We start from the raw sequence: 25,937 nt of genomic DNA on the forward strand, positions 1-25,937 counted from the left end.
TTATTTTTTTTTTTTATTTTTTGACAGGCAGAGTGGACAGTGAGAGAGAGAGACAGAGAGAAAGGTCTTCCTTTGCCGTTGGTTCACCCTCCAATGGCCGCCACGGCCGGCGCGCTGCGGCCGGCGCACCGCACTGATCCGATGGCAGGAGCCAGGAGCTAGGTGCTTCTCCTGGTCTCCCATGGGGTGCAGGGCCCAAGCACCTGGGCCATCCTCCACTGCACTCCCTGGCCACAGCAGAAAGCTGGCCTGGAAGAGGGGCAACCGGGACAGAATCCGGCGCCCCGACCGGGACTAGAACCCAGTGTGCCGGCGCCACTAGGCAGAGGACTAGCCTAGTGAGCCGTGGTGCCGGCCGGTTTTTAATTTCTTTCTTCCTCTGCAATCAGTGTGATGAGTCACTCCATAAGCTCTCTACAAGAGTCATCTGTCGTGGCCGGCGCCGCGACTCACTAGGCTAATCCTCCGCCTTGTGGCGCCAGCACACCGGGTTCTAGTCCCAGTCTGGGTGCTGGATTCTGTCCCGGTTGCCCCTCTTCCAGGCCAGCTCTCTGCTGTAGCCAGGAAGTGCAGTGGAGGATGGCCCAAGTGCTTGGGCCCTGCACCCCATGGGAGACCAGGAGAAGCACCTGGCTCCTGCCATCGGATCAGCGCGGTGCGCCAGCTGCAGCACGCCGGCTGCGGCGGCCATTGGAGGGTGAACCAATGGCAAAGGAAGACCTTTCTCTCTCTCTCTCTCACTGTCCACTCTGCCTGTCAAAAAAAAAAAAAAGTCATCTGTCATTTCATAGGATAATCTTCTAAATCTAGGAATCTTTTGTTATAGTATTTTCAGGTGTGTCGGAGCTCCAGAGGAATTCCAAAAAATATGGAAAAGCTGGTGAGTAAAGAATGACCTTTCCTAGGAATGTGGAAAGCCTTTTACTGCTGCAGTCACATTGGTTCCCTTCTCCTTGCTGCAGGTGAAGCTGTCTGGCTCTCATCTGACCCCACTGTGTTATTCCTTCATTTCTTATGTACAGGTAAGTAATTCAGAGGCAGGACTAAAACAGCTTTGAGACTGGACTTCTATTCCAAGGGACTGCTTGGTCAGGTGAGCTGAGTGTATACCAAGTTTCTTCTCTGCTTACCATGAGGCAGCGTGCCTCTCTGCAGCCAACCAAAAGCTCAGGGACTTTGCAGCAAGGAGATCTTGATTCATATAAAGGAAACATTTATTTCGGAGAGAGCAAACATTGATAGGCTTGTGTTTGGAGCAGGGAAGGAATAAGCATCTGGGATTCAGTAATGGCTTGTTCCTGGGTGCCTGAAAGTCCACGCCATCAGACATGGTGAGTAAAGTGAGAGTAAGAACACACAGAAGGGCTGGGAGCAGATGGGAAAGAAGCGTGTTATGAGAGCAGCAGTGCTTTTAAGGAGGTGGCAGAAATATGGGCTTTCTTCTATGATTTGCCCAGACCCTTTTTATTCTCCCTCTGGGAAGGGTTTGGAGAAATTTCTAGGGTTTTTCCAGAGTTTGGAGAAATTTCAAGTATCATCTGATCTTCAATACCATCTGCTTCTTGCAGTACTAAACTTTTTGACTATTTCAACCATGTATTTTTAGCCGGCGCTGCGGCTTACTTGGCTAATCCTCCACCTGCGGCGCCGGCACCCCAGGTTCTAGTCCCGGTTGGGGCACCGGATTCTGTCCCGGTTGCTCCTCTTCCAGTCCAGCTCTCTGCTGTGGCCCGGGAAGGCAGTGGAGGATGGCCCAAGTGCTTGGACCCTGCACCCGCATGGGAGACTAGGAGGAGACTCCTGGCTCCTGGCTTCGGATCAGCGTAGTGCTCTGGCTGTAGCGGCCATTTAGGGGGTGAACCAACGGAAAAGGAAGACCTTTCTCTCTGTCTCTCTCTCTCTCACTGTCTAACTCTGCCTGGCCTGTCAATAAATAAATAAATAAACCAGGTATTTTTTAGCCTCACCACTGTTGTCACATTGGGCCAGGAAATCTTTGCTTGTTCTGTGCATTTCAGGATATTTAATGCATCCCTGGTTTGTTGTCTACCACAGATGTGTTGGGAGTATCCAGTCCATGGGTCATTATAAATCCCCACAAAACCATTTGGTCTGACCCTACCAAGGCAACTAGAAATTCAGTAAATCCATGGCAGGCTAGTTTTTAAGTTGATAATTTTGTGTAGCCAGTGAATGATGTTATGAATGTCCAAATGGCCCTTAGAATAGTTTCCCCACCCGAAACCAGGGACCAACATCCTCAGAGTATGACAACAAAAGTGTTTCCAGAAATTACTGAATGTCCTTAAGAAATCCAAAATCACCCCTGTTGAAATGACTTAAGTGATGGAAGACCTACTGTCTTATAAAGCCACTTAGATACTGCAGTAAACATTTAGTCACTGGCTGATCTTTGTAGAACCAAAGAGATTGCGTCCACCAAATGTCAGTCTCATCCAAGATTCAGAAAGCACTAAAAGTACTTAAAGTGCTGGATTGTGACCACCTTGATATCATTATATGTTTTAAGGGTGCCTCCTCTTGAGAATCAGTGGCCAAGTGGCATGTCATCTGGTTTTACCTAAAATTCCATAGTGTGCTGATATCTGAGGCTGCCACCTTACCTTTCTATCAGTTTTGTGATCTGTATCAGAAATTCATCATTCATTTTCTGTCTGGTCGGGAAGTGCAACCTACTCATCAAGCCTCCACTCCTCCTGTTTTCTTTTGTTTCACCCAAATGCTCTCAGGCATGCTTTCCCAAGCTTCCTGTTCATAAAATTTCATACAGGGTGCCCTTCTGTCAAACATACCTGTTATCTATAATGGGGTATATTCCTCCATTCCTAAATTTGGGTTTTAAATTCTGCATCTCCAAGTCTTGATGATACCTCAGGGCCACAATTATAAAGTATCCTGTATAGATTAAGTCCTAAGGTGGGAAAGGGCAAGTTTGTGAGAAATGATGCCCACAGTATTCCTTATGTTAAACATTCATGTGCCCATTAGCATATTGGAAGCACTGAGAAGTCCAACAGTATGTTCAGTCATAGTTTTCAAACCTACTCAGGAACTTTTTTTTAATAACAACATTACTATTTGGTAGAAAATTAAGAATATTGGCTTTGGAAACACTGCTGTTAAGCCATATTTACTACAGTCTAAAAATTATAATCCAAAAACCACTTTGTTCAACTTATTAGAATAGCTGAATTTAGCAAACCCTGGACCTTGTGTCTGTTTTGTTAATCTCCTTTCATATATCACCTTATTCATCCTCACTACTTTGTGATCAGTAGTTACACTTGTGCAAGTAGTGAGAAAAGTTTATTGAAATGTCCAAAAACAGACAGCTAGAAAGCAGACCTGGGACTTCACTCCAGCTAGTTAGTCTCTATAGTAGGGGCCAGCAAACTTTCTGTTCAAGGCCAGATAGTAAATGTTTTAGGCCTGTTTTAGTCTCTGCCACACCTGCTTAACTGCTGTTGTAACATAGGAGCAGTCTTAGATAACATACAAATAACTTCTATTCCAAGGGACTGCTTGGTCAGGTGAGCTGAGTGTATACCAAGTTTCTTCTCTGCTTACCATGAGGCAGCGTGCCTCTCTGCAGCCAACCAAAAGCTCAGGGACTTTGCAGCAAGGAGATCTTGATTCATATAAAGGAAACATTTATTTGATTGTAACTGTGTTCCAGTGAAACTTTATTCTCAAAAACAGGGAGCTGGATTTGTCCTGGGGGGCTGTAGTTTGCCATCCCCTGCTCTGGACTCATACTTGATATTTGTTGACATCTAAAATGATGGAGAGTTTTACATTTTTGTGTTTCTGAGCCTACTTAAGTATTTTCTTCTGGGAAAATATTAGGTACCTTCTAGACTTCTAATTTTTCCCCACATCACACAAAACCCATTTCATGTATTCCCTGGGCATTTATCCCTTTCCTCATCCATATGTGCCTCACTGACAAGTTAGCTGATCTACAGGCAAACATTTTCATCTTTGTGAGATTCACTGAATGAACAACCTGAGGCCACAGCCCATACTTCCAGTAACTCTAACTCTTGTGCAGAAATGGGGATTGTATTATACGCCCCTTTTTCTTACTTACCATAAATCTTGATAGGAAACTGAAAACAATGCTTTCCAGATCACACTTTTTTTTTTTTTTTTTTTTTTTTTTAAGATTTATGTATGTATTTAAAAGTCAGAGAGAGAGGCATGGGGAGACAGAGATCTTCCATCTGCTGGTTTACTGCTGAAGGCCATGACAGCCAGGACAGGGCCAGGCTGAAGCCAGGAGCTCCATCCAGTCTCCCAAATGAGTGGCAGGGGCCCAAGCACTTGGGGCATCCTTGACTGCTTTCCCAGGTTGTTACCATGGAGTTGGGTGCAAAGCACAGCAGCTGGGACACGAACTGGTGCCCTTATGCAATAGGCAGTTTTACCTGCTGTGCCACATGTGAGACCTGAATCATACATCTTTGAAAGATGCTTCACTTACCTGGTTCAGTAGGAATGGGCAGTGCACAGGTTTGATTTAGGGAGTTTCAAAGGGTCTTGGATACAATCTCTAGGAAGATGGCTCATTTTACACTTTCCTCTCCTACCTAAATAGGACTTTACCCTCTTCTACCATGCCTTCCAGGGCCCAAAAATAGATTACTTCAAACTAGCCCCTCTAGAATCTCTACTGTTGTTTATTTTCTAGAACCTAACACAAGGAACAAGCCTCCTGCCTCTCCTGTGACTCTAGTAGTATAGCTTCTTGCATTTTCAGATCTGTTTTATCTTGTCTCCATGGAGCATGGTATGTTCCTTGCCTAGAAGGTATAGATCTCTCTTGAGGTCAGAGCTTCCTACATTTTATGTACTTGACACTTGAGTGTTTTCTTCCCATCCTTCCTAACTTAGGTCTTGATTCACTTTTGCTTTATCAGAATCCTATACTTCTTGATTCTTTTAATTATTCCCCCCCCCCCCACTCTCTGGGAGCTCTTTATTACCTGATAATGCAGGTAATACATAGGGAAGAGTTCCTCCTACTCTTGAAACCTTTCTTGAGCATGAGACTCACACTGCGTGTGAGACACATCTGGTGTTTGCTTCCAAGTGGGAAGACTGCAGGCTCCTGGAGCGGCTTCCACAGCCAGCTGCTCGGCAGGAAGCCGTCTGCTCTGCTTCCACCCTGCCGTCTGCACTGTAACCGTCCTTTTGCACCTCACTGTCCACTGGCTGGCCTAGGACAGTAATGGTTAGTTCTGCCCTCGGTCTTCATGTAAGTCTCCCAGCAGCAACAACAAAAAAAAGAGAGAAGAAAAAATTGCTGAGAATTGTACGACATCACTGGCATTTTCCCAGCTCGCAGCATTGGCTGCACAGATCATTTTACTCACCAGACATGATCTCCATACTCCAGGAAACTGCCACCAGCTCTACAGAAAAATCTTCAGGAATGGAAAGAATGAATGTGTTTCTGTTTCTTTAGAACAAGAGTAATGGCCTGACACATACAGGGGAGAAGAAAAAGAAGACTGCTGCTGTTAGCACAGCCATGGTAAGCTGCTGAGGCCGACCATTCATTACTGGTAAACCTTTAACACTATGTTAAGTGAAAGCCATAGTCCCAAGAAGACCACTTGTTGTATGATTCCATTTACATGAATTACTCAGAATAGAAATCTGAGACAAAGATGAGTAGTTGACTAGAGCTTAGTGGTTTAGGGAGATGAAGAACTGGGGGGATAGCTAAAAAGGGCATCTGTAAAGTTGATTGTGGTAATGGTTACACAACTGTCTGATATACGTATTTATTGTGTACATGAGTGAATTATATGGTATGTGGAATGTATCTCAAAAAGCTATTACCAAAGTCCCTGGAAAATAGAATTTAAAGTTTTTATGCAAAAATATTTGAAATCATTTTCTCAAAATAAGCATTTTCCATAAACTTTTTGAAGTACCCACAAGTGTGTATATGTATGTTTACATGATTGTTGATTTTTTTTTTCCTAAGATTTATTTACTTGAGAAGCAGAGGCGCACGGCCACAATGGCAGGAGCTGCGCTGATTCAAAGCCAGGATCCTCCTCCTGGTCTCCCACACAAGTGCAGGGGCCCAAGGACCTAGGCCATCTTCTGCTGCTCTCCCAGGCCACAGCAGAGAGCTTAATCAGAAGTGGAGCATCTGGGACTCGAACCGGCACGCATATGGGATGCCGGCACTGCAGGCAGTGGCCTCACCAACTGTGCCATAGCACTGGCCCTATGACTGCTTCTTAACTAGTGAGTTGTATGATGAGATAGGACATCTTATTTTTCCTTTGAACCAACAACATTTTTTCAAGAAGCACCAGAAAATCTTGACCTCAAACAGAACTAATGAAATAGTCTAGGATGTCCCTTTTTGTTTTTAGGAAAAGTTGGTACTGTAAAAGGTGTTCCCTGAAGAATCTCAGAGATGGTGAGGATGCAGGAAGGCGGATATATAGCACATTGTTGGCAACACAAGACTTCATACTAACTTCTCAAGGGGGCAGTTTGGCAACAACTTAGGAGTGTTAGGAGATACACATTCTGTAACAATTTACAAATGGTAAAGGCCTATATACAGAATTGCCCTTCAATTCAAAAGTATAATATTAGACACACAAGGGATGTCTTCAAAAAGTTAATGGAAAATGTGTATTACCATGTGTAAATTTCACTTTTTTGGATAAAAAAACACTTTAATTCCATTTCTCCACAAAGTGTCTGTAACTAAGATGTACATTAACAGAGGCCTGGTCAAGGAGGTCATAGTATATATACACTGGATAATACTGTAGAGGCCTGAAATACCATCTGAGTGTTCAGCTGTAGAATTACTGCCAAAGTAATACTTTTTAAAATGTGAAAACAAGTGTGTACAGTGTCCTCACTTGTGAGTTTTTTATTTTTAAGATTTATTTATTTATTTATTTGAAAGGCAGAGTTATAAAGGAGAGCCAGAGAAAGTGAGAGACTGATCTTCCATCTGCTGGTTTACTCCCCAAATGGCCGCAATGACTAGGACTGGACCAGGCCAAAGCCAGGAACGTCCATCTGGATCTCCCACTTGGATGCAGGGGCCTGAGGACTTGGGCCATCCTCTGCTGCTTTCCTAGAAGCATTAGCAGGGAGCTGGATCACAAGCGGAGGAGCCGGGACTCAAACCAGTGCCCATATGGAATATTGTTGCTGCAGGCAGCACTTACCCTGCTGCACCAGAGCTAGCCCTGACTTGAGGGTTTCTGATACACATATACAGACACACATGAAACATTTTTAAAAATCTACAAGTTACAGTTCCAATGGGAGAGTGGTAGGAATAATCCCAGCAGGAAAAATGTACAAATCAGAAAAAGGAAATATTGAGCTTATTTTATCAATTCAGTGGATGAGTGCTGTGGTGCAACTTGTTAAGCCAGCCACTATGTGAAAATGTGGGCTTCAGTCCTGGCTCCTCTGCGCCCTATCCAGCGTCCTCTTAATTTGCCTGGGATAATGTCCCAAGTGTTTGGGTCCCTGCCACCATGTGGGAGACCCAGATAGAGTTAAGGGCTCTTGGCTTTGGGCCCAGTACTGGTTGTTGTAGGCATTTAGGGAGTGAACCAGCAGGTGGAGTCTTTACCTTTCAAATAAATAAATGTTAAAAAAAAAAAAAAAAAAAAAAAAAAAACAGCATAATTCCTACAAATGGTCCTGTCCTCCTTATCCAGTCTAGATAACAAAAATAGGAATTTTAAATGGAAAGACTCAGTGCTATTCCAACTGGCATTCAGGTCCTTTGAGACTCAAAATATAAGTACAACTGCACCTGACTGACAGACTAATGTACCCCCCAAAAGTCATGTGCATTTCTGCTGGCTCCACAGAAAAACATCAAGAACTATCAAACCTGAACTTTCAAGTCTTATCTTCTTCTGTCCATAGGCCAGAGTTCTTCGGGAAACCAAGCCAATCCCTAACCTCATCTTTGCCATTGAACAGTATGAAAAATTTCTTATCCACCTTTCTAAGAGATCCAAGGTAAATATACTGGATTATTTGTCATCATTTCTATTTACCCTGTGGACAACTGGCAAACCATACCACAGATGGGAAGAAAAACTATAATCCATCAGTTTCTTTGCTATTTCTGATCTGAGGGCCTGATTCCAAACATCAAGTAGGAAACTGTTGGAAATGCATTTCCAAGTGGCAGTGTGCTTACTTTAAATAGGAACTGAGGAGTGCATCATGGGTACACTAAAAATGGTTTGAGCTGTCCCAGCAGGACCTTCAAGTGAGATGTGCTTACATCATGTCACAGGTGAACCTGATGCAGCACATGAAGCTTAGCACTTCAAGGGACTTCAAGATCAAAGGGAACATTCTGGACATGGTTCTGAGAGAGGACGAGGAAGATGAAGATGAAGAGGTTAGTGTCTGCTTCTGCCCAGAGCACAGTAAGCCCCAGCCACTCTTTCTAGCTGGTTGTTGACAGCCTATCGAGAGGCAGCTGTAGGTAAGTGGAAGAGCAAGTACCAACAGACAGGCAGGCTCAAGGGTAGTCAGGCAAAGGTGAAAGCTAAGGGCCCTTGAGGAACTGGGAATTATACAAAATCCTATGAGGCTATCCAGACTTGTGTACATTTTTGGCAGTCATTTCCCGGAGGAGGGTGGTGACAGTAGTCTTGCTGTGGGTCCTCCCTGTTTCCTTTTTAACAATCAGACAACAACCTTCCCTTGTTCCATGCCCTCCCTCACAGCAGGGCCACTTGGTGTGGTCAGGCTTCCTTCGGTTCCTGCCAGTTTCTTCCTTACCCTTTAGTTTTACCACTTTGAAACAGAGCCCAAATGTTTCCTTGACACTAACACCTAAAATTCTCATCATCTTAAGTTTGTCCAAGATGCAATTAACAAATCAGGGGCCCATCCTTGTTTCTTATATAAAGCACCCTGGATCTCTGGCTTCTTAAAGTTTTGAACCTGTATTCTTCAGATTGTGTATCACACTCTAGGGCCTGATGCACCCAGCCTCATCTACTCCCTGTACTACTTGGCGTTTGAGTTCAGGAGGGTCATGTAGCATTTTGACGCCCAAGGCTCCTTCACTGTCATTCTGTCCTCAGTATAACAGAAGTCCTAAGGGAAGGAGTTGGCCCTGCCTTACTTCAACATAATCACCTCCCATGAGTAGGAAAGGGGAGAAAGCATGACTAACACAGGCTTTGATGAGAAGAAAAATGTTAGGGTTGTTTTTTTTTTTTTTTTTTTAATTATTATTCCTCTGCCTCAGAGCAGATTTAGCATGTTAGAGCTTTACCTCTCTACCCTTCTAGGGCACTGCAACGGAGCATGGGAGACAGAACAAAGAACCAGCCAAGAAGAAACAGAAATGCCTGAGTTAATCAATGTGAACTTTGGGGTTTCTGCTTCCTTTTCACGCAAGAAGCAACAGTGCACCTTGTCCTACATCCCACACTGAAGTTGGTATCTTTGTTTTAAAGCCCACGGAACACATAACTGCACCTCTGCACCTTCACTGAGCAGGAATCTTCTTGGCGGGTCCTGATACTGAAAAACAGCTGGCCTTAGGCAAGTCCTTTTGCAAAAAGTACAGCTGAGAGCCTGAGTTTGGGAACCTGCCCCACCCCCATTGAAGCTCCACAGGAGCAAGCACAGAGCCTCGGCAGAGTTATGGTCCAGGCTGGCTTCGTTTTTCCAAGGAGCCTTTGGTGAGTTCCATTATCTGGTAAATATCCAGTGCTTCACCTGCAAGACAGTGCAAACCGGTTAGGATGCCTTCTCAGGAACGTGAAGGAGCACTCAGGTGTCGGAAAAGAGGCCTCATGTCAAAGAGGAGGGTGGGAAGGTTGAGAGGAACTCAGGGAACACTTTGTCACATGTTAGGACACCCTTTTTTTTTTTTTTTTTTTTTTTTTTTTTTGATACGATAAGTTTATCTTGGATGCATTTTAAGTAGATAATAAGCTTTCTGTTTTACTTGTTTGGCATTTAAAGCACAGGTGTTTTTCACCTGAGAATGCACTTTGACTATATGTAATAAATCTTAAGCATTGCTGGTGTGACTGAGAACAGGTATAGGCGGAACAGTCGAAGCTCTGCTGTCCTGTGAACAGCTCTGTAGAAACATGTTGCTCCCTCTGACATAGGGCACCTTATAAACTCAAACAGCTTTGTCCAAGACTACTTCCTGTCTACCCATCTCACATCATACATGTATGAGGATCAAATGTGTTTGCTCACCCTGGGGAATCCCGTATCTCCTTTCCATCCCAGTTGGGTTGGAAGGGGTTTTACAATCCATGGTCACTTCCTTCCTGAGGCACTGGTCGATATCGACTGCACTGAAAAAGGCGACTGACTGGGGCAAGTCGTTCAGACCCAGCTTGTAGGCAAACATGCACCTGAAAGAGACCCAGTCTCCTCTCACGCGATGCCCTGGCTATGGGCACGGGCTCAGCACTCTGAGAGAAAGAATATGTTAGAGCAGGGCCTCCCTTCTGTGCTCTTAGCTGGACTCAACACACTTTTTTTCCACTTTGGTACACTTTATTGAGACATTTTTAAAATACTTTGAATTACTGGGCTGGAGCTTAAGGAATAATTAAGGACTTTTTGTTAGCTTTGTTAAGCTTAACCCCCTAGGAAATGATTAAGAGGGCAGTGGGTGACAGTGTTGAGTACCTTAAGCATTTGTTGTCTACCCATTCATCAGGATAGATCAAGGTTCCCAAACTGGTTCTGAGTGGCAGATCAACATGGAACTGGTACCATCACTAATCATCCATGTGAACTAGGAATCTTGCTATAAGAAAATACAGCTCAATATATAGAATATTTTTAAAAGCGTATTTGAGTTTCCCCATTAACTGTAGTAAGCAAATTTTTGGCACCTAAGAAAACATTTTTGCGTGAAAAAACAACATGTCTGTTTTTTCTGAATTGTGACATTTTCTGTCATTTGATTTTCAGAACAGAAAGCTGTGTTGCTAGAGAAGCAGTTTAAACTGTTCTGTAACAAACTCCCTGCCAGTCTCGGGACGACTTTCATAAATTTTTTAAAAAGAGATATAAAAGCGGAAACAGTCATTTCTGGGAAATGAAAACGACACTGCCCAGCCAGGCCCGAGGAGCTCCCACCCTACAGAGGAGCACCTGGCCAGGGAGGCCGTGGTCTTACCTGGTCAGGAGGTTGGTGATCTGCAGGGCCAGGGCAGCACGGTAGCGGTCTTCCTCCCTTACCAGGTAGCGAACCTCATCATGGATGCTGATGCAGAAGCGTCCATCAATGGCAAACTCCTCTAACAGCCACCTCATGGCCACAAGCATAAGGTGTAAGTAGTCCACAGCAGAGCTCTGTACCACCCAGTTCACACGACTGGTCATAAACTGGGGAATACAGGGAGGCACAGGTGAGGGGCTCTTCTACACACTGCTCACTCAGCTCTGGGGGAAGAGGTTAGAAGCCCCAGGAGAAACTCAGTTCAGGCTCCATTTGTACACACTGGTGAGACCCAAAGGGAGCCCTCTACCTTCCTCCCCGTGTTTCAAGGGTAGCGAGGTACCTCCCCCTGGACAGCTGAGGGCTCCAGGGCTCGGCTGACGCGGCAGCCTAGCACCGGGGTGCAGGGCGTCTCGGACATGGCGATGCTCTCCAGCTTATTGAACATTTCTGACTCTGTGCCCCCCATCCATGCTCGTTCGGCAACCACCTCCCACTTCTTCCAGTGCGACCTGCAGGAACAGGGGCAGGCTTTGTCTTTCAGTATCTCAGCTAAAAACCGAAGCATCCCAGCTTTTCTGGAGTCAGCCCAGGCCCCTCCCTCCATCTGAAACACACAGAAGGTCCTCACTTCCTGGAAGCTGCTCTCTGAATCTTGCGCAGATCCTGCAGGGAAACCCAGCCATCTTCAGTCCTGTCCACAGATAGGTCCAACTGCCTCACCAGCCACTCGCCCTCTTCTGACAGCCGATACCTGGGTAACAACACCACCATTGTTCCCAGGGCACTGCCTTCTCTGCCAACAGCGTTCACACATCATCTCACTCAACTTTCTAAAACCACCATGGGGTTACACGCCTGTCCCCTACAGGCTTCAGTTCAGAGATGAAGGCTCAGAGAAGCTAAGTGACTTGCTGGGGTCATGCAGCTAGGGAGGGGTACAACCCTGACCAAACCCACACTTGGGGCCACAGAAGTTGGGGTCTACCATGATAGCCCAATAGAGGACAAAGACCCCCCCCCCAACACAAGGGCCATCACTGTTTTTACTGTCCTAATGCCTTGGACACAACTGCCCATTTACCTACAAGTGCCTTGTTCAACAGGCAGCTAGACAGACCTGTCACTCCAGATTTAGAGTGGACAAGGATGTGCTAATACTTAGAGCAGGAGAGGCTTTAGAGACGCAGAAAATGGTAGAACATGGTAGAAGCCGGGCATGGCTTCCCGTTCTCAATTCCCACTGACCTTGATTCCCCAACTTCAGTCCAACCTGCTGCTGTCACCAGGCTGTCCCCCAAAGACTAAGGCCATGTCACTTACCTGGTTAGAGGACCTGCTCCCCACCACGTGGGCCTCCACCAACACACTGCAGTATAAGCCTCACCTCCCACCACACATGGGAGGCACTACCTACCCATCTGCTCTGGACAGCACTCAGCACCCCTTCCTGCCCTGATGACACGTTCTCATTCCACGAGGAGGTCAGGCCCCACAGTGAGTCTGCCAGTTAAATTACAGTTTGTCATGTAGATTATGCCTAAGAAAGCTGTAAACGTACCTCTCCTCTCTCACTGACTAATCTGCCAGGGTGTTGAGCACATGGTGGGTAGAACCATCGAAGCAAACTAACCTGCCAGCCAGGCTGGTGAACGGAAAGCCTGTCACTGAGGCCTTCTCCTCTACCATAATCAGCCTACACCTCCCAGTTGCCCACAGCACCCTCCTGTCAGCTCTGCCCACTCCGCTTGCTCTCGTTCCCTGGAGGCGCCGAGGGCAACCTCTGCATGACTGCTGCTGACAACATGCAGATGTGCAGCTGTATCCCCACGAGAACGTTAAGGCTGACCATAAAGCGAGCGTCACAACTCCAGGGACACACCACCCTGGAGTTGGCCATGGCAGCAGTGAGATGGGCGCAGGAAAGCGCACTGCGGCAGGCCCGAGGTCCTGAGGGCTGCCATGGGTCAGGAGAGGAGCCTCACCGGCGGAGGCCCTTGGTGGCGGCGTACATCTGCTGGGCCTTCTCGGCCGCCTCCTGCCGTGTGAGCCGATGGTTGAACTGCATTAGCAGGCGCTCGGCAAAGGGCTGCCCAGCCCCATAGATGCGGCCGTAGTTGAAGACTTTGGCGTGCTCGCGGCTGATGCCCACCGTGCTGGCTGTCTTACTGTGGAGATCCGTGCCCCTGCTCTTCCTGCCCTGCAGCGTCATCCAGCCAAAGGCCGTGCAGCCTGCAGAACAGGACACAAGAAGGGAAGCTCACAAACACTATTCAGCCACCTGGGCCCCAAGAGGCGTGGCTGCCCTGCCCCTGCCCCAGCACCACTCTTGCTCACCATGCATGCCGGCAAAGTGAGCGTCTCCCAGCACGGCTGCGATCCACAGCTCCTGGGAGTCCACGTCAGCACCCACGAGGACGTAGCCAGGTGGGGCCTGCACCATGGCCTTCAGTTCACTGCCTACTCGGTCAGGCTGCAGGGAGAGCGAGGTCAGGCCTTCCTAGATTCCCAAGTGACGGTCCTACCCCCCACTTCTGGAGCCAGAGTTGACGGAGAAGGTGCTAGGGCCTTTCCTCTGGGGACAGCTTTACAGAACACCTGACAGCACTGCTCCACACTCCCCAGTTCCACAGACAACCGCCTGTCAGCGGTGGGGCGACAAGGCGCTACACCTGGCCCTTTACCCACAGAACCTCATCTGAACGCCACAACAGTCGTGGCTATTATCCTTGTCCCTGTGCGGCCAGGAGCAGGTGACCAGGGCACTTCTGTTGAAGGAACGAAGCCAGATTTTTTTTTTTTTTTTTTTTTTTTGGACAGGCAGAGTGGACAGTGAGATAGAGAAAGGTCTTCCTTTTCCGTTGGTTCACCCCCTAAAGGCCACTGAGGCTGGCGCACTGCAGCTGGCATACCGCGCTGATCCAAAGCCAGGAGCCAGGTGCTTCTCCTGGTCTCCCATGCGGGTGCAGGGCCCAAGCACTTGGGCCATCCTCCACTGCACTCCCGGGCCACAGCAGAGAGCTGGACTGGAAGAGGAGCAACTGGGACAGAATCCGGCGCCCCAACCAGGACTAGAACCTGGTGTGCCAGTGCCGCAGGTAGAGGATTACCCTAGTGAGCCGCGGCGCCGGCTCGAAGCCAGATTTGAACTAAGCCCTGCCTGACCCTCATCTTGTGTTCTTTCCCCATGCAGAGCCCTCAAGGCACTTGAAGGTCCCAGACCTAGACACCTAGGAGATGAAAGGCAGAGACTGGAGACGCAGAGGACACGTACTCGGGCGTTGCTGGCAGTGAGCCATGTGGGCTCCACAGCCCGGCGGGTGATGGTACCAGCAGTCACCACCTGGGGCAGAATGGCCCCATAGTGGCCTTCCTCATCGTAGCTGGGGTGCCTGGAGTGCAGGGAGATGAGTCTCAGCAACTTGCTTTGGTCCTAGGATCTTCCCCACTCAGTTCTATTCCCACAACCTCTCAGCAGGCCATACCTGGTCACAGCACGGGGCAGAGCCGACCTGGGCAGCCACACCACCATCTGGGAGCTGTGGGGACAATCGGACTCAGCCCAGCGCCAGGGAGCAGAGCCCGCCCTCATCCCACCATGGCCCGTACCTCAGGGCTGCAGTCCTCAACCTTCTTGCTACTAATTTGACTCCGGGTAGGCCATGGCTCAGCCAAGGACTGGGGCTCAAAGCACAACCAGCAGGGACATAAACCAGCTAGGGACTGTGCAAGCCTCTAAGGAGCGTCCGCCCCTCTCCTGGTGTCTCAAGCCACTGCCTCTTTCCGTATGGACCCGTCACAAGAGTATGCTGGTAGCCTCAACCGCCTGGCGTGGATGTGGTCTTCAAGACGAGTCCATTTGCCATTCGCAGACTCCAAGACCCTGCTCCCAGCCCCTAACAGGGCTCAAAAACCATCAGTCCCCCAAGGGTCAGCCACATCCAACGCCCTAGCAGTTACACCAGGTGGTTCTGGCAAAGCTGGAAGGGGCCATCAGAGTCCTTCAGTGCCACGCTAAGTCAGCAGGGAAACTAAAGCTGAGGAGGTTAAGAGACCCGCCTGAGGTCCCCGGCACCAGGACAAGCAGTCAGGTCTCAGGATCACAGCCACGCTGTCTCTCTGGCAACCCAGACTGCATCAGGAGACCCAGGGAGGAAAGGGGGAAAGACCACGGGCTGCAGAAACCTAGCCTGGGGTACGGGCAGGACTTTCTCTGCCCTCCCTCCCACAGAGACTCACCTGATACGTTTATGGGCATTCCTCCAGAAAGAAATCATCTTGTTGATCTCCAGGGCCCGGTGCCCACTGGCGCCTCCCGGGCCAGCCTGTAGAGTACCATCCTCCATCTTGGGCAGGAAGTCCTTGGCAAAAGGGCTGCCTACATTATAGCTGTTACCATCCTGCAGAAGGCAAACGCAGCAGGGGCTGGAGTCAGCTGGCAGACCCTGGTGGGGAGGCACCGCAGGACTCCCGACACTGCGGGGCTCCTCCCGACACTGAGCCCAAACCTCTAGCAATCTAGGGCAAATCCCCAGCTGCATCACACACCCCTGGCTCTCCCATACAGCTGTTACCAGTCAACAGAAGCTATCGCGTCCAGATGTGGTGCTGGACACCTGACACGCCCTGCAGCATTGAATTCTACACTATGTCCCTTAGTACCTACTTTTCAGAAGAGAAACGGAAGCTCAGAGAGCAGCATTTGCCCAAAGTCACACTCTGCCCCACCACTACAAGGACGGTCTCCTGGTCTGAGTCCCTGTGCAAGCTGCACAGTGGGGTCACCGCAGGACAGGCCAGGAACCAGGACACACACCTTGTGAGGCAACTTGAAAAACCAGCAGCCGGGGATGTCCACGTCGTCATAAGGTCCGTTGCCATGGTGATAGATGGGCGGGCTGGCTTTGCAGCCACCAGCAGCACTCTGTGGGGGCCACACACCCACGTCAGGCCCTGCTCCAGCCTGAACTCAGCAAGGGCCATGGGGCACGGGTGGGAGAAGGGGCTGACACTAGGAGCAGGTAAGCTTAGAACTGACAAGAGGCCATGAGGTTCAGCTTCCTCCTTGGCCTCCAGTTCAGGTGGGGCCGCCTGGGGACAGGGCAAGACTGCCCAACACTCAGGACCTAAGGAATTCTGGCAGAAAAGAGCTGCATAGGCAAAGGGAAGCCCCTCCACCCGGCACCCACCCAGGAAACCCCTGACCGACACCCCTCTCACCAGAGCCAGGGGCTGGCCTGGTCCTGCAGCGCCTGCGTTCTCCATCCTGGCCTCGGCCTCCACGTCTAGGCAGCCCAGTTCTTCCACCTAGGTAGGCCCAGGGACCCAGCAGTGAGGCAAGGGCCTGGGTGGGTCCCAGTCCACCAGCCCTGCACAGTACATGAGTCAGCGAGGCCAGTCCCCCACCCGGAAGGCTACCTCTTCCCTGGGGCTCAGGCCGGAGCCTGTCTCACCGTCTGCCACATGGCACTGCTGTCAGTGAGCAGGAACTCCTCGGCCAGGCTCGCCTCCTGGGGCTGCAGCTGCTGCTTCCCCTGCTCCAGGCAGTACTTCCTGTACAGGGACTCGATGGCTCTGCAGAGAGCGGCGGCCTCTGAGTACCGGTGCTGCGCTGGCTGGGCAGCTCCCGTTGCTTACTCCTCAGAACCAACTCTGAGGCACAAAGTGGACAGCACTTGCCCGGAGTTTTAGACAGGGAGTGACAAACTGGAAACGCCAAAGCACACTGGTGGCGGGCTGGGGTTCCACGCCTGGTCTGACTCAGGTCCAAGCTCCTCTTACTCCACAAAGCTGCAGGCTCAAGAGCAGCGCTGGGAGCAGAGCACGGCGGAGCCAGGGCCCCGTCCCAGGTGGCTCCGGCCTTGTCCATCCACAGGGTCCACAATGCTCTGACCGCCCGTCGGAGCCAGGACTGTAAATTCTGGGCCGCTGCTTACCCCAGCACACGCCTGTCCAGAGCCAGGGTTTGTGACCTCAAGTCAACTGATTTTCCCAGGCATCCTCGGTTACAACATGTGCATCACCGCCCTGTCTCACAGGGCTGCTTGGGGAACACACGAGGGAAGCTGCGAAAGGTTTATTTCACTGGCGCTCAAATTACGCTCCCCCAAAAAGCCAGCCCGCCCAGCTCCCCATCTCTGCATGCTCTCTGCAGGCAGCTGTGCCGCTGGGCCCCACAGGCCGGCCTCAGTGGCCCCCCCACTCTGAATGTCCCAACTGCCCCCGAGTCTCTGAGGCCACAGGGTCAGGGTAGCCTTGGAAGACCGATTCAACTTCTTCTCACTGATTTCCCCAGCTAGGGGAGAGAGCCCCAGGCTCCAGCGCCTCTCCTCCAAAGCCTGAGCCTCACCTGTAGGGGCAGGGCACCCCTGCCACCTCCAGGGTGCTGCCCACTGGCACCTTAGCCAGGTTGTCCCGCCTTCCGGGCACCAGGTAGCCCCAGCCGTGACGCTCTGAGTAGTGCAGAGGGAAGCCGTCCCAGGTCAGTGCCATGAGTTTGGGGGTGATCCGCATCTGCAGGCTGAGAAGGCTAGGGCCCGGGGTCCAGGCAGGGTCATCTAGGCGAGGACAGAGCTTCCGGTACCACCTACGTCGCACCACAAAGAGCAGTGTCATGGTGGTGAGGGAGACGTGGCAGGGGGGGTCTCTCCCATGTGTCCCACCCACCCTCAAAGGCTCAGGACTTTCTGATGACCTCAGCCTACAGTCACTGTCCCCTCCCCTGGAGTGTTCTGGTCGGGACCCTCATGGAATCCCCTAGAATAATTAAAGTATCTCAAAAGGAGAGACCCTCTATGTCCGTCCCACTGAACGCTCAGAAGCCAGGACCAGCAAGCACACCTCAGCCCAGGGCTGAGCTCCCTCCCAAGCCCCACTTCAGCCAGGGCAAGACGGGACAAATGGGGGCACGTCTGCACCCCCCACCCTCGGGCCTGCCACTGTCTGGAGACACACCAGCAGCTGCTCACCGGGGCTGTGACCGCAACCGGGGAGAGGGGCACTCTCGGGTCACACAAGTACAACGTCAGCACCCCGTTCACACCAGCTGCTCTGTTCCACCGCAGACAGAACTGCCTCCTCACTGCTCACTCTGTCTCACCATGGACATAAACACCACGCTGTGCTGACTGCTCCACGCACCTGGCTTTCCCAAGGCTAAAAGCTCCTACCTGTCCCCTGGTGCCCGCCAGGGGCCAGCACACAGCAGGTGCCCAGCACCCTGTGCAAGCACCGTGCCTGCTGGGTCAGTGATGGCAGGGCCGGAAGATGGAGTGGGAATGGCAGCAGGCCGCCAGGTGCGCACGGGCACCCTGCCTCTGTGCTCCAGCGCAGACACGGGGCCGCGAGGGCGGCGCCTGGGCAGATGCTCCACTCACCCTGGGTGTCCAGGAAGGTGCTGGGGTCGCTTGGGCAGGAACTCCGTGGTGTCCTTCAGCTGCTGCAAGCAAGCTCGGGCTGTGACATCTCGCTGACACTCCTCCTCCTCACTGGGGGGGCCAGGGTCTGTGCAGGACGGCAAGGGGACAGCTGGGACCAGGGCCTCCCAGACAAGACACTCTCTGGACCCCTCATCCCCAGAAGGCAGTGGCGACCCTTCCCAAGTAACCCTAGGTCCCGGCATTTTCCCCGGGTGGACCCCACCCGCCTCCCGCCCACGTTCCCACCTTCCTCGTCCATGGGATCCCCAGGGGCCCCAGCCCCCTTGGTGGGCGACTTGCTGGCTGTGGCTGGCTCCTTCTTCTTCACCTTCTTTGCCTTCTTCTGCTTGAACTCCTGCAGCTCCCACTCCAGGTCCCAGAGCCAGGGGTCATCCTTGTACCTGCAGAGCCGGTTCACCGGTGCAGAGCTGAGGCCGAGCCGATGGCCAGGCCTCCTCCCTGCCTGCTCCCTGCCTGCCCAAACCCTGGCTACCTTTCCCCCGAGAGCAGCTGGCAGGCGTCATTGGCCAGATCCATCAGCGACTTCTTCATCTCCCGCTGCAGTTCCTCATAGGTGCTCTGGGCTTCTGCCAGGTACCGCTCCCAGTTCTGGTTGACAGGCAGGTAGGAGACGCCCATCTCCAGCATGCCAGCCAGAGTCACCGGGTGTGGACACCTTGCAGGCAAAAACCAGAGACTGACATGAATGATCACAGGAGTCAAGGCTGTGGCCTAAACCCTGAGCCACTTGGCCAAGTTCAACCCAACCACCCACAATAACAGCTCTAAAGTCAGGCAGCGCTGCTGCCACCTAGCGGAGGAAAGGCACCTCACGTCTGAGCCTCCGTTTCTCCATCCATAAAACCTTAGTAGCAGTATTCTCTCCTCAGAGGTATTGTGGGGATTACAGGTCACTGAATGATTGCCAGGCACGGTACGCACCAGAAGCAACCTATACACACAGCAACTCTATACACACAGCAACCCTATACGCAACAGCCTATACACACAGCAACCCTATGTACAACAACCTATGCACACCACAGAGCAACCCTATACACACCACAGAGCAACCTATGCACACCACAGAGCAACCATGAACCCCACAGCTGGGCTAGTTGAGTATATCTGTGTATGTTTCTCAGACAAGAACACCGAGAAAGAAAAACCAAGTAACCTGCCCAGGGCCAGGTGAGGAGAGGACAGGCCAGAGCTGCCCGAGATCGGGCTGACACGTCACACGACCTGACTCACTAAAGCACAGGCAGGGTGTCTGTTCCACCCTCAGCACGGGATCTGGGTGTAGAGAAGGCACCGAATACAGCAGGACCGGGGTAAGGAATGCTAGCATGCACCCCCCCGCCCTCTCCTCCAGGGCCTCTGCACAAAGCCACAGTCCAGGGACAAGGTGACCGATGCACCGAGAAGGGCTCCATTCTTTCAGCTAGAAAGGCTGATGTCCCCAGCCTGACAAAGAAGTAGCAACACCTGGTCACAGCAGTGCCAGGAACCCGCTGGGCCCCAGGGAGTCCCCACAGGTGACCTCTCACCTCTCCAGGAAGAGGGGAAGCTGCTGCTGGAAGACCTGGTGAGTGGCCCACACGTCCTGGGCACAGTACTGCATCAGGGCCTGCACGAGGGGACAGGAGGACACGGGGTGGACAGCCGCCCCACCCCACCTGCAGGTCAGCGCGGATCTGCCGCAGCGCGTACCTGGAAGTTCTCCCGGATGTCCTTCATGCTGCCCTTGACAAACAGTTCTCGAGGCTCCTTCTCTAAGGGAGGCCCCCCCACGTAGAGGCTGTGCACGTCCGCCAGGTTGTTGACACTGCTGATGTCCATCCAGTCCCAGGATGAGATCTGGGGGCCAGAGCAAGGGACGCAGGACAGCCTGGCCTCAAGCCCAGCAGGAGGGGTGGCATGGGGTGGGGTCCCAGGACGCTGCCCACCCACAGCGTGTTCTCACCGCTGGGCCAGTGGCTTTGCTCCGGGACTTCTGAGCTCGCTGTGTAGCGAGCTGGCTCTTGTGCTTGCCCTGCTTGGCTGCCATCCACAGACTGCGCTGGAAGCTGCTCAGGCCTGAGATGGCCATGTGCATGCTCATGGTGTCCAGGAAGCGCATGCGGGAGCCCTGGGGCGGGGGGCAGCTGAGGGGCCGGCCCGCCACTGCAGCAGCGGTGTCAAGCCAGCCCCACCAGGCCGGCCCCCCCCCCAAGCTCCATGGCCCAGGGCAGTCAGCAAGGCTGCCTGAGCTCAGCACCTCACACTCAGGTTGCCCTCGCCCACCCCACCTGTCTCGCAGTGCTACTCCAAAGCCACAGTGACGAAGCACTCTCACACAGTGAAGAAACGCCATTATTACATGCCGGGCCCGGTTCTACTGCTTTACCTGTGTGTGCTGTTCCAGCCCTCCTAATAATCCTATAAGCTCCTCTTACAGTAAAGCCAACTGAGGCCTGGAAAGCTTAAGGAGCCCTAGCGGCTGGCTGGCAGCTGAGGCGGGACGTGAGCTCAGGCTGTGGCCCAGAGGCTCCAAGACCATGCCAGGCTCTAAAACACCACACAGGTGAGGGCCTCTCCTACTCTGTGATGGGGACACACAGCTGGGCCCAGAGACCAGAGACAGGGCTGGGGAACAGCTGCCCCAAAGAGACACTGCCCAGAAGGCAACACCCTCCCTAACGCTGACAGCAGGGCTCCTGGCCAGCCGCCTGCAGTCAGCCCCAGGAACCTTACCTGGATCAGGTACTGCTCCCGGATGTGGGCTCTGTCGAAGGACACATTGTGCCCCACCACTAGCTGCTCCTGCCAGTCCCGCTGGGTGGGGCTGCCGGCACTGGCAGGGACCTCCAGGGGGATGAGGTCAGCCGGCGACAGCTGGCTGGTCCAGGAGTAGCGCTCTTCCACCAGCCGCCGGCTGCACCAGGAATACCTGGGGGGGGGGGGGGGGCAGGTTCACCATGGGGGCACTGGACTCCCACTCCACATCACCCACTGCACACCTACCACCACGGGCCAGGTCCTGCACTTGTGTCTAGGGACACAAAGGATGCCACGGGGTGCTCCCACCCCCGAGCGCTAGCGGACAGGGAGGGCGCCCGTGTGCTGGGGGTAAAACTGGAGACCAATGTCCAGAGTGTGCATCTTGGTCTGTGGGGTTTCTGTGAACATGACTGCTCTTTGTGTCTGTAAGTCCAAACAGCCCTGCTCAAAGTGCCAATAAAGGGGCCAGGTGGTGACAGCAGGACCCAAAGTGGATTTTTTCATTGAAAATGGGAAAAATGGAAATGGCAAACACTGCGCACACGTTCAGGATGAATCGTCTCATGGCTGCCAAAATTCTGAGGGACAAAGACAAATCACAGCCCTCACAGCCACAGCCACAGCCACAGCCACGGCCACGGCCACCCTAAGCGAGCAAACAGGGAAGTGCGAGACGGAGAAAGCGCAGATGCCTGTGCTGGGGCGGCGGAAGGGGCGGGGCCTGCCACCCATCCAGGACAAGGCTGCCGTTGACTCCAGAGCCACATGGCCCCAGAGCCACAGGTTATTCCAAATGGCCAAGGCCCTTCCAGCGTCAGAGCGAGTGACGACGCGTGTGTGGCCAACACAGCTGTGAAGGCGCTCCCTGCGGCCCTACGGAAGGGAGGAGGGTTTTCTGCCTCAACCGTTTCAACATAGAACTAGTTTCCACAGGGGGCGGGGCGGGGGGGGGGATATAAGAAAAAGGATCCTAGTTTTAAAGCCAGCAAAATCTCACACTGCAAACAGTGGGAAAAGCCAAGGGACTCAAGCTGAAAACCCCTCCCTTTTAACTCAGCATGGGAGAGCCCTTAAAAATAACGAGGAAGGGGCCAGCGCTGTGGCACAGCGGGCGAGGCCAGCACCTGTGGTGCCAGCACCCCACCTCAGACTGCCCGTTTGAGTCCCAGCTGTTCCGCTTCCGATCCAGCTCCCTGCTAATGCACCTGGGAAAGCAGGGGATGATGGCCCAGTGCTTGGCCCCTGCACCCATGTGGGACACCAGGATGGAGTTCCAGGCTCCTGGCTTTCAGCATGGCTACTGCAGCCGTGTGGGGAGTGAACCAGTAGAGGAAAGATCTCTGTGCGTCCCTCTCTCTCTCTCTCTCTCTCTGTTGTTCTGCCTTTTAAGTAAATAAATAAATCTTAAAAAAAAAGAAAGAAAAAAAAAAAGAAGAAGAAAAAGCTAAAGAATGGCCAAATACATGAGGCTGGAGTGATGACAGGGACCTTAGCTACAATAAAAAGCCACAGCTGTAACCGAGACCCAGGTCTCCAGCTGTGTGTGAAGCCATAACATAAAAATTATTCGTGATTGAAAGACAAGACAGCCAAAACGCGAACACCATGGATAGACTGAAGACGAGCTGGAACCACGCCATTCCGCCAGTTTTCCTGCGACTCAGATAAAGGCACAAACAGCCTCAGTGGCGTCCCTCTAGCCAGACGGAAGCTGTGGGCTGCTCAGGGACCTAGCGGGGCATAGCCACGTGGCAGGGGACTGCTCTGGGGCACGGTATGGTGCCCCACCCGGCAGCCAGACCCCCAGAGCCCAGGCTGTCGCTGCCGTGTGCCATTACAGAAATAGGCAATAAGGCCGGCGCCGCGGCTCACTAGGCTAATCCTCTGCCTTGCGGCGCCGGCATCCCGGGTTCTAGTCCCGGTCGGGCGCCGGATTCTGTCCCGGTTGCCCCTCTTCCAGGCCAGCTCTCTGCTGTGGCCCGGGAGGGCAGTGGAGGATGGCCCAAGTGCTTGGGCCCTGCACCCCATGGGAGACCAGGATAAGTACCTGGCTCCTGCCTTCGGATCAGCGCGGTGCTCCGGCCGCAGCAGCCATTGGAGGGTGAACCAACGGCAAAGGAAGACCTTTCTCTCTGTCTCTCTCTCTCACTGTCCACTCTGCCTGTCAAAAAAATAAAAAAAAATAAAAAAAGGAAAGAAAGATTGGCTAGATCTGTTTTGGGGCCAAAATATCAGCTAGAGGCTGGGGATGCTGAACGCCTTTAGGCTGCCTGGGGCAGTTCCCACAAAGGGAAATTTCTCCCGAAATAGCCAGTGTTATCCCAAGTTAGAAAAACTGTCTACATGTCTTTGCAGACTAACTTCCCATGAGGCTCTTGGGGGGAGGAGGTGAAGGCACCAAATCTCGGGCATCTCAAGTGGCCCCCAGTTGTCTCCAGCACAGCTCAGAAGTGATTTCCTGCACGGCCCCTCCTGGCAGCTCTCCCTGCTCTGGGGTCTGTTCACTGCCCGCGTCTTCCCACCAGAAGGTGAGCGCGAGGAAGCAGGGGCTAAGTCTGTTTAGCTCCCCACCACCCCAGCAGTCCCTAGGTGAGCACCCAGCACCCAGGAGGAGGAGCTCAGTAAATGGTCACTGACCCACACTATGAAGCCGGGCCCTGTGCAAGCTAACGTCCCTGTCGCGGCCCCTACTTACCAGGCCGAGGGGGATATGGCCACCGCCAGCGTGGGGCAAGTTCCCTCTGCCAAGCAGACCTCCACGTCGAACACCAGGGCCCGCTCCTCGGGGACGGCCACGGGGACGGGCTCCCCCTCTGGGCCGTACCGGGTCCAGCCCTCCGCCCAGGCCCAGCTCGTGGGCTGGGGGGGCAGCTGCGCCCGCAACAACGAGTCGGCCGCCTCCAGGTAGGGGAGGCTCTGCTTCTGCGCCAGGAGGCGGAAGTGCTGCTCCAGGTTGTCCCCGTAGAGGCGCGGTAGGCGCAGCTCCACGTCCGGCAAGGGCGTGGCTGGCTGCCCCCAGAGCCCGTGCTCCTGCAGGTGCTGCACGCTGCGGCGCACGGCGGCCTCCTCGGGCATCTCCCCTCCGCGCCCGAAGATTTGCTCGTGCAGCCCTCTGGAGAGCATCTGGATGTGCAACGCGTTGTACCGCAGCTGGCCGCCTTCCGAAGATGGCACTCGTGGCGGCGACGGCTGCCCTTCGCTGGGGACGGGGACGTGGGCGGAGCTGGAGACCCAGCGGCCGGGAGCTGGAACCGGCCCTGGCCCGACTGCGGCTCCGGCCACCTTCCTCCAAAGCAAGCGGCTCAGGCTCATGGTGGGTACAGGAAGCCCCCCGCTGGGAGTCGGGGCACCTGGCTTTGGGCTCCAGCTTGGCTGCGTTCACTGGCTGTGAGCCTTGGAGAGAGACGCGTCCCGTCTCTGCCTTCCCATCCGTGAAATGGGTCTGATCATGCCTGCCTTCAACCCACGAATCCTAAAGGAGACAGATGGCAAAGCGCATGTATGCACTCACACAGGTATTACATGGGGTACCCGGCCATCACTCCCGGGGCAGGACTTGAAGGCTGCAAAGCCTCAGCCAATCCTGGGAATACCAATACCCTCCCCGAGCAAACAGGTCCACACAGGTGCGCCAGTGAACTTGGCGAAGCTGCGGGCGGCCGTTAAGAGCATTTTCCGCAGTGGGACAGCGCCAGCTTGACCCCTGCTTCTGGCCCCCACGAACTGCGTGACCTTGGGCAGGCTCCTTAGGCACCGGTTTCCTGCTCTGTAAAATGGGGTTTTGGGGTCCCAGTGACGCCGGGTGCATGTGTCGCCGCGGCCAATGAAAGGGGCCGTCATAGACCGCCGCGGCCTGAGAGCCCGGCAACCCTTAGGATCCAGCGCCTGGATTCGAACCCACCGACTGGGCCACCACTCCTGGGGAACCCGACCGCGGCCCCGCTGACTGCAGGAGCCGTGCAGGGGGTGTCGGCGGCTGCCCCCGCGCCGAGCAGCCCCCGCGCCCGGCAGCCCGCCTGCACCCGGCGCCCTGCCACGAGCCGCCGCCCCGCTCCGGGCCCCGCTCCCCGAGTGGAGAGCGTGGGGCCGCACCGCCCCCCAGCGACCCGGCCTCCCTCGCAGACCCGCCGGAAACCTCGGGCCTCCTGCTGCTTCCCGGTTTGCGGGCCCCCTGACCCCAAGCTGAGGACGCAGCGTCTCCCTTCGCGCGGCCTGCGCAGCCTCGGGCTAGCGTGCGGCCTGCAGCCGGCCAGGACGCCCCGCTGGCAGCCGCAACTTCCCGTCTGCGCCCGGTTGGGTCCCGCGGCTACCCAAGAGGCAGGCGGGAGACTCCCAGCGCAGCCAATAGGAGAGCCACCAATGGAACGGTCCTCCCGCGGGGGAAGCAGGGGGACTTCCGGGCGGGCCCTCCCTACGGAACCAGGAAGCCCAGGGCCAGGCTCCCCTTCTCAAGAAGCCTGTGGGCCGCTCCCGAGCTGGCGGCTAGGCTGTAATAACACGTTTTA

At 53.3% G+C, this 25,937-nt stretch overlaps 2 protein-coding genes across 7 annotated transcripts in view; one reads left to right on the forward strand and one right to left on the reverse strand.

The window, feature by feature from the left end:
- The window catches only part of FANCI (FA complementation group I), a 104,260-nt gene extending 94,532 nt beyond the window's left edge, over nt 1-9,728 (forward strand). For all 3 annotated transcript variants that reach the window (XM_051834219.2, XM_070054524.1, XM_051834220.2), the window contains 6 exons: nt 827-880; nt 963-1,022; nt 5,489-5,557; nt 7,954-8,049; nt 8,333-8,440; nt 9,345-9,728. In XM_051834219.2, coding sequence (XP_051690179.1) covers nt 827-880; nt 963-1,022; nt 5,489-5,557; nt 7,954-8,049; nt 8,333-8,440; nt 9,345-9,413 — 456 coding nt within the window. In that variant the 3' untranslated portion in view covers nt 9,414-9,728. The remainder of the gene's footprint in view (nt 1-826; nt 881-962; nt 1,023-5,488; nt 5,558-7,953; nt 8,050-8,332; nt 8,441-9,344) is intronic.
- On the reverse strand, nt 9,233-25,830 carry POLG (DNA polymerase gamma, catalytic subunit). Of its 4 annotated transcripts, none has more exons than XM_017337563.3 (23): nt 25,568-25,830; nt 24,128-24,904; nt 21,406-21,601; nt 20,636-20,800; nt 20,383-20,529; nt 20,220-20,299; nt 19,163-19,345; nt 18,916-19,070; nt 18,628-18,754; nt 17,601-17,837; nt 16,705-16,825; nt 16,472-16,558; nt 16,068-16,175; nt 15,491-15,651; nt 14,737-14,790; nt 14,526-14,643; nt 13,589-13,724; nt 13,237-13,483; nt 11,883-12,005; nt 11,595-11,763; nt 11,210-11,418; nt 10,273-10,433; nt 9,233-9,777 (listed from the first exon to the last, which is right to left on the reverse strand). In XM_017337563.3, the coding sequence occupies exons 2-23, from the start codon at nt 24,742-24,744 to the stop codon at nt 9,701-9,703; spliced, it is 3,678 nt and encodes a 1,225-aa protein (XP_017193052.3). In that variant the 5' UTR covers nt 24,745-24,904; nt 25,568-25,830; the 3' UTR covers nt 9,233-9,700. The 4 variants fall into 4 exon arrangements, 2 of the variants coding, with proteins under 2 accessions (XP_017193052.3, XP_051690182.2); XR_011381044.1 differs by having other exon boundaries at nt 9,393-9,777; nt 11,210-11,475; XM_051834222.2 differs by lacking the exon at nt 20,636-20,800 and having other exon boundaries at nt 25,568-25,723.
- Between the last annotated feature and the right edge of the window lie 107 nt (nt 25,831-25,937).

This window comes from Oryctolagus cuniculus, chromosome 12 (genome assembly GCF_964237555.1).
Source record: "Oryctolagus cuniculus chromosome 12, mOryCun1.1, whole genome shotgun sequence".
Taxonomy (NCBI): domain Eukaryota; kingdom Metazoa; phylum Chordata; class Mammalia; order Lagomorpha; family Leporidae; genus Oryctolagus; species Oryctolagus cuniculus.

Bases quoted from the DNA above. Each gene is read 5' to 3' on its own strand.
- POLG (XM_017337563.3), bottom strand. From the start codon at position 24,744: ATGAGCCTGAGCCGCTTGCTTTGGAGGAAGGTGGCCGGAGCCGCAGTC. The intron at 19,346-20,219 runs GTGAGAGGTCAC...TTTGCCTGCAAG, and splicing joins CTTCCCCTCTTCCTGGAGAG to GTGTCCACACCCGGTGACTC. The intron at 12,006-13,236 runs GTGAGGCTCCTC...GTTGTTACCCAG, and splicing joins GCCACCAAGGGCCTCCGCCG to GTATCGGCTGTCAGAAGAGG.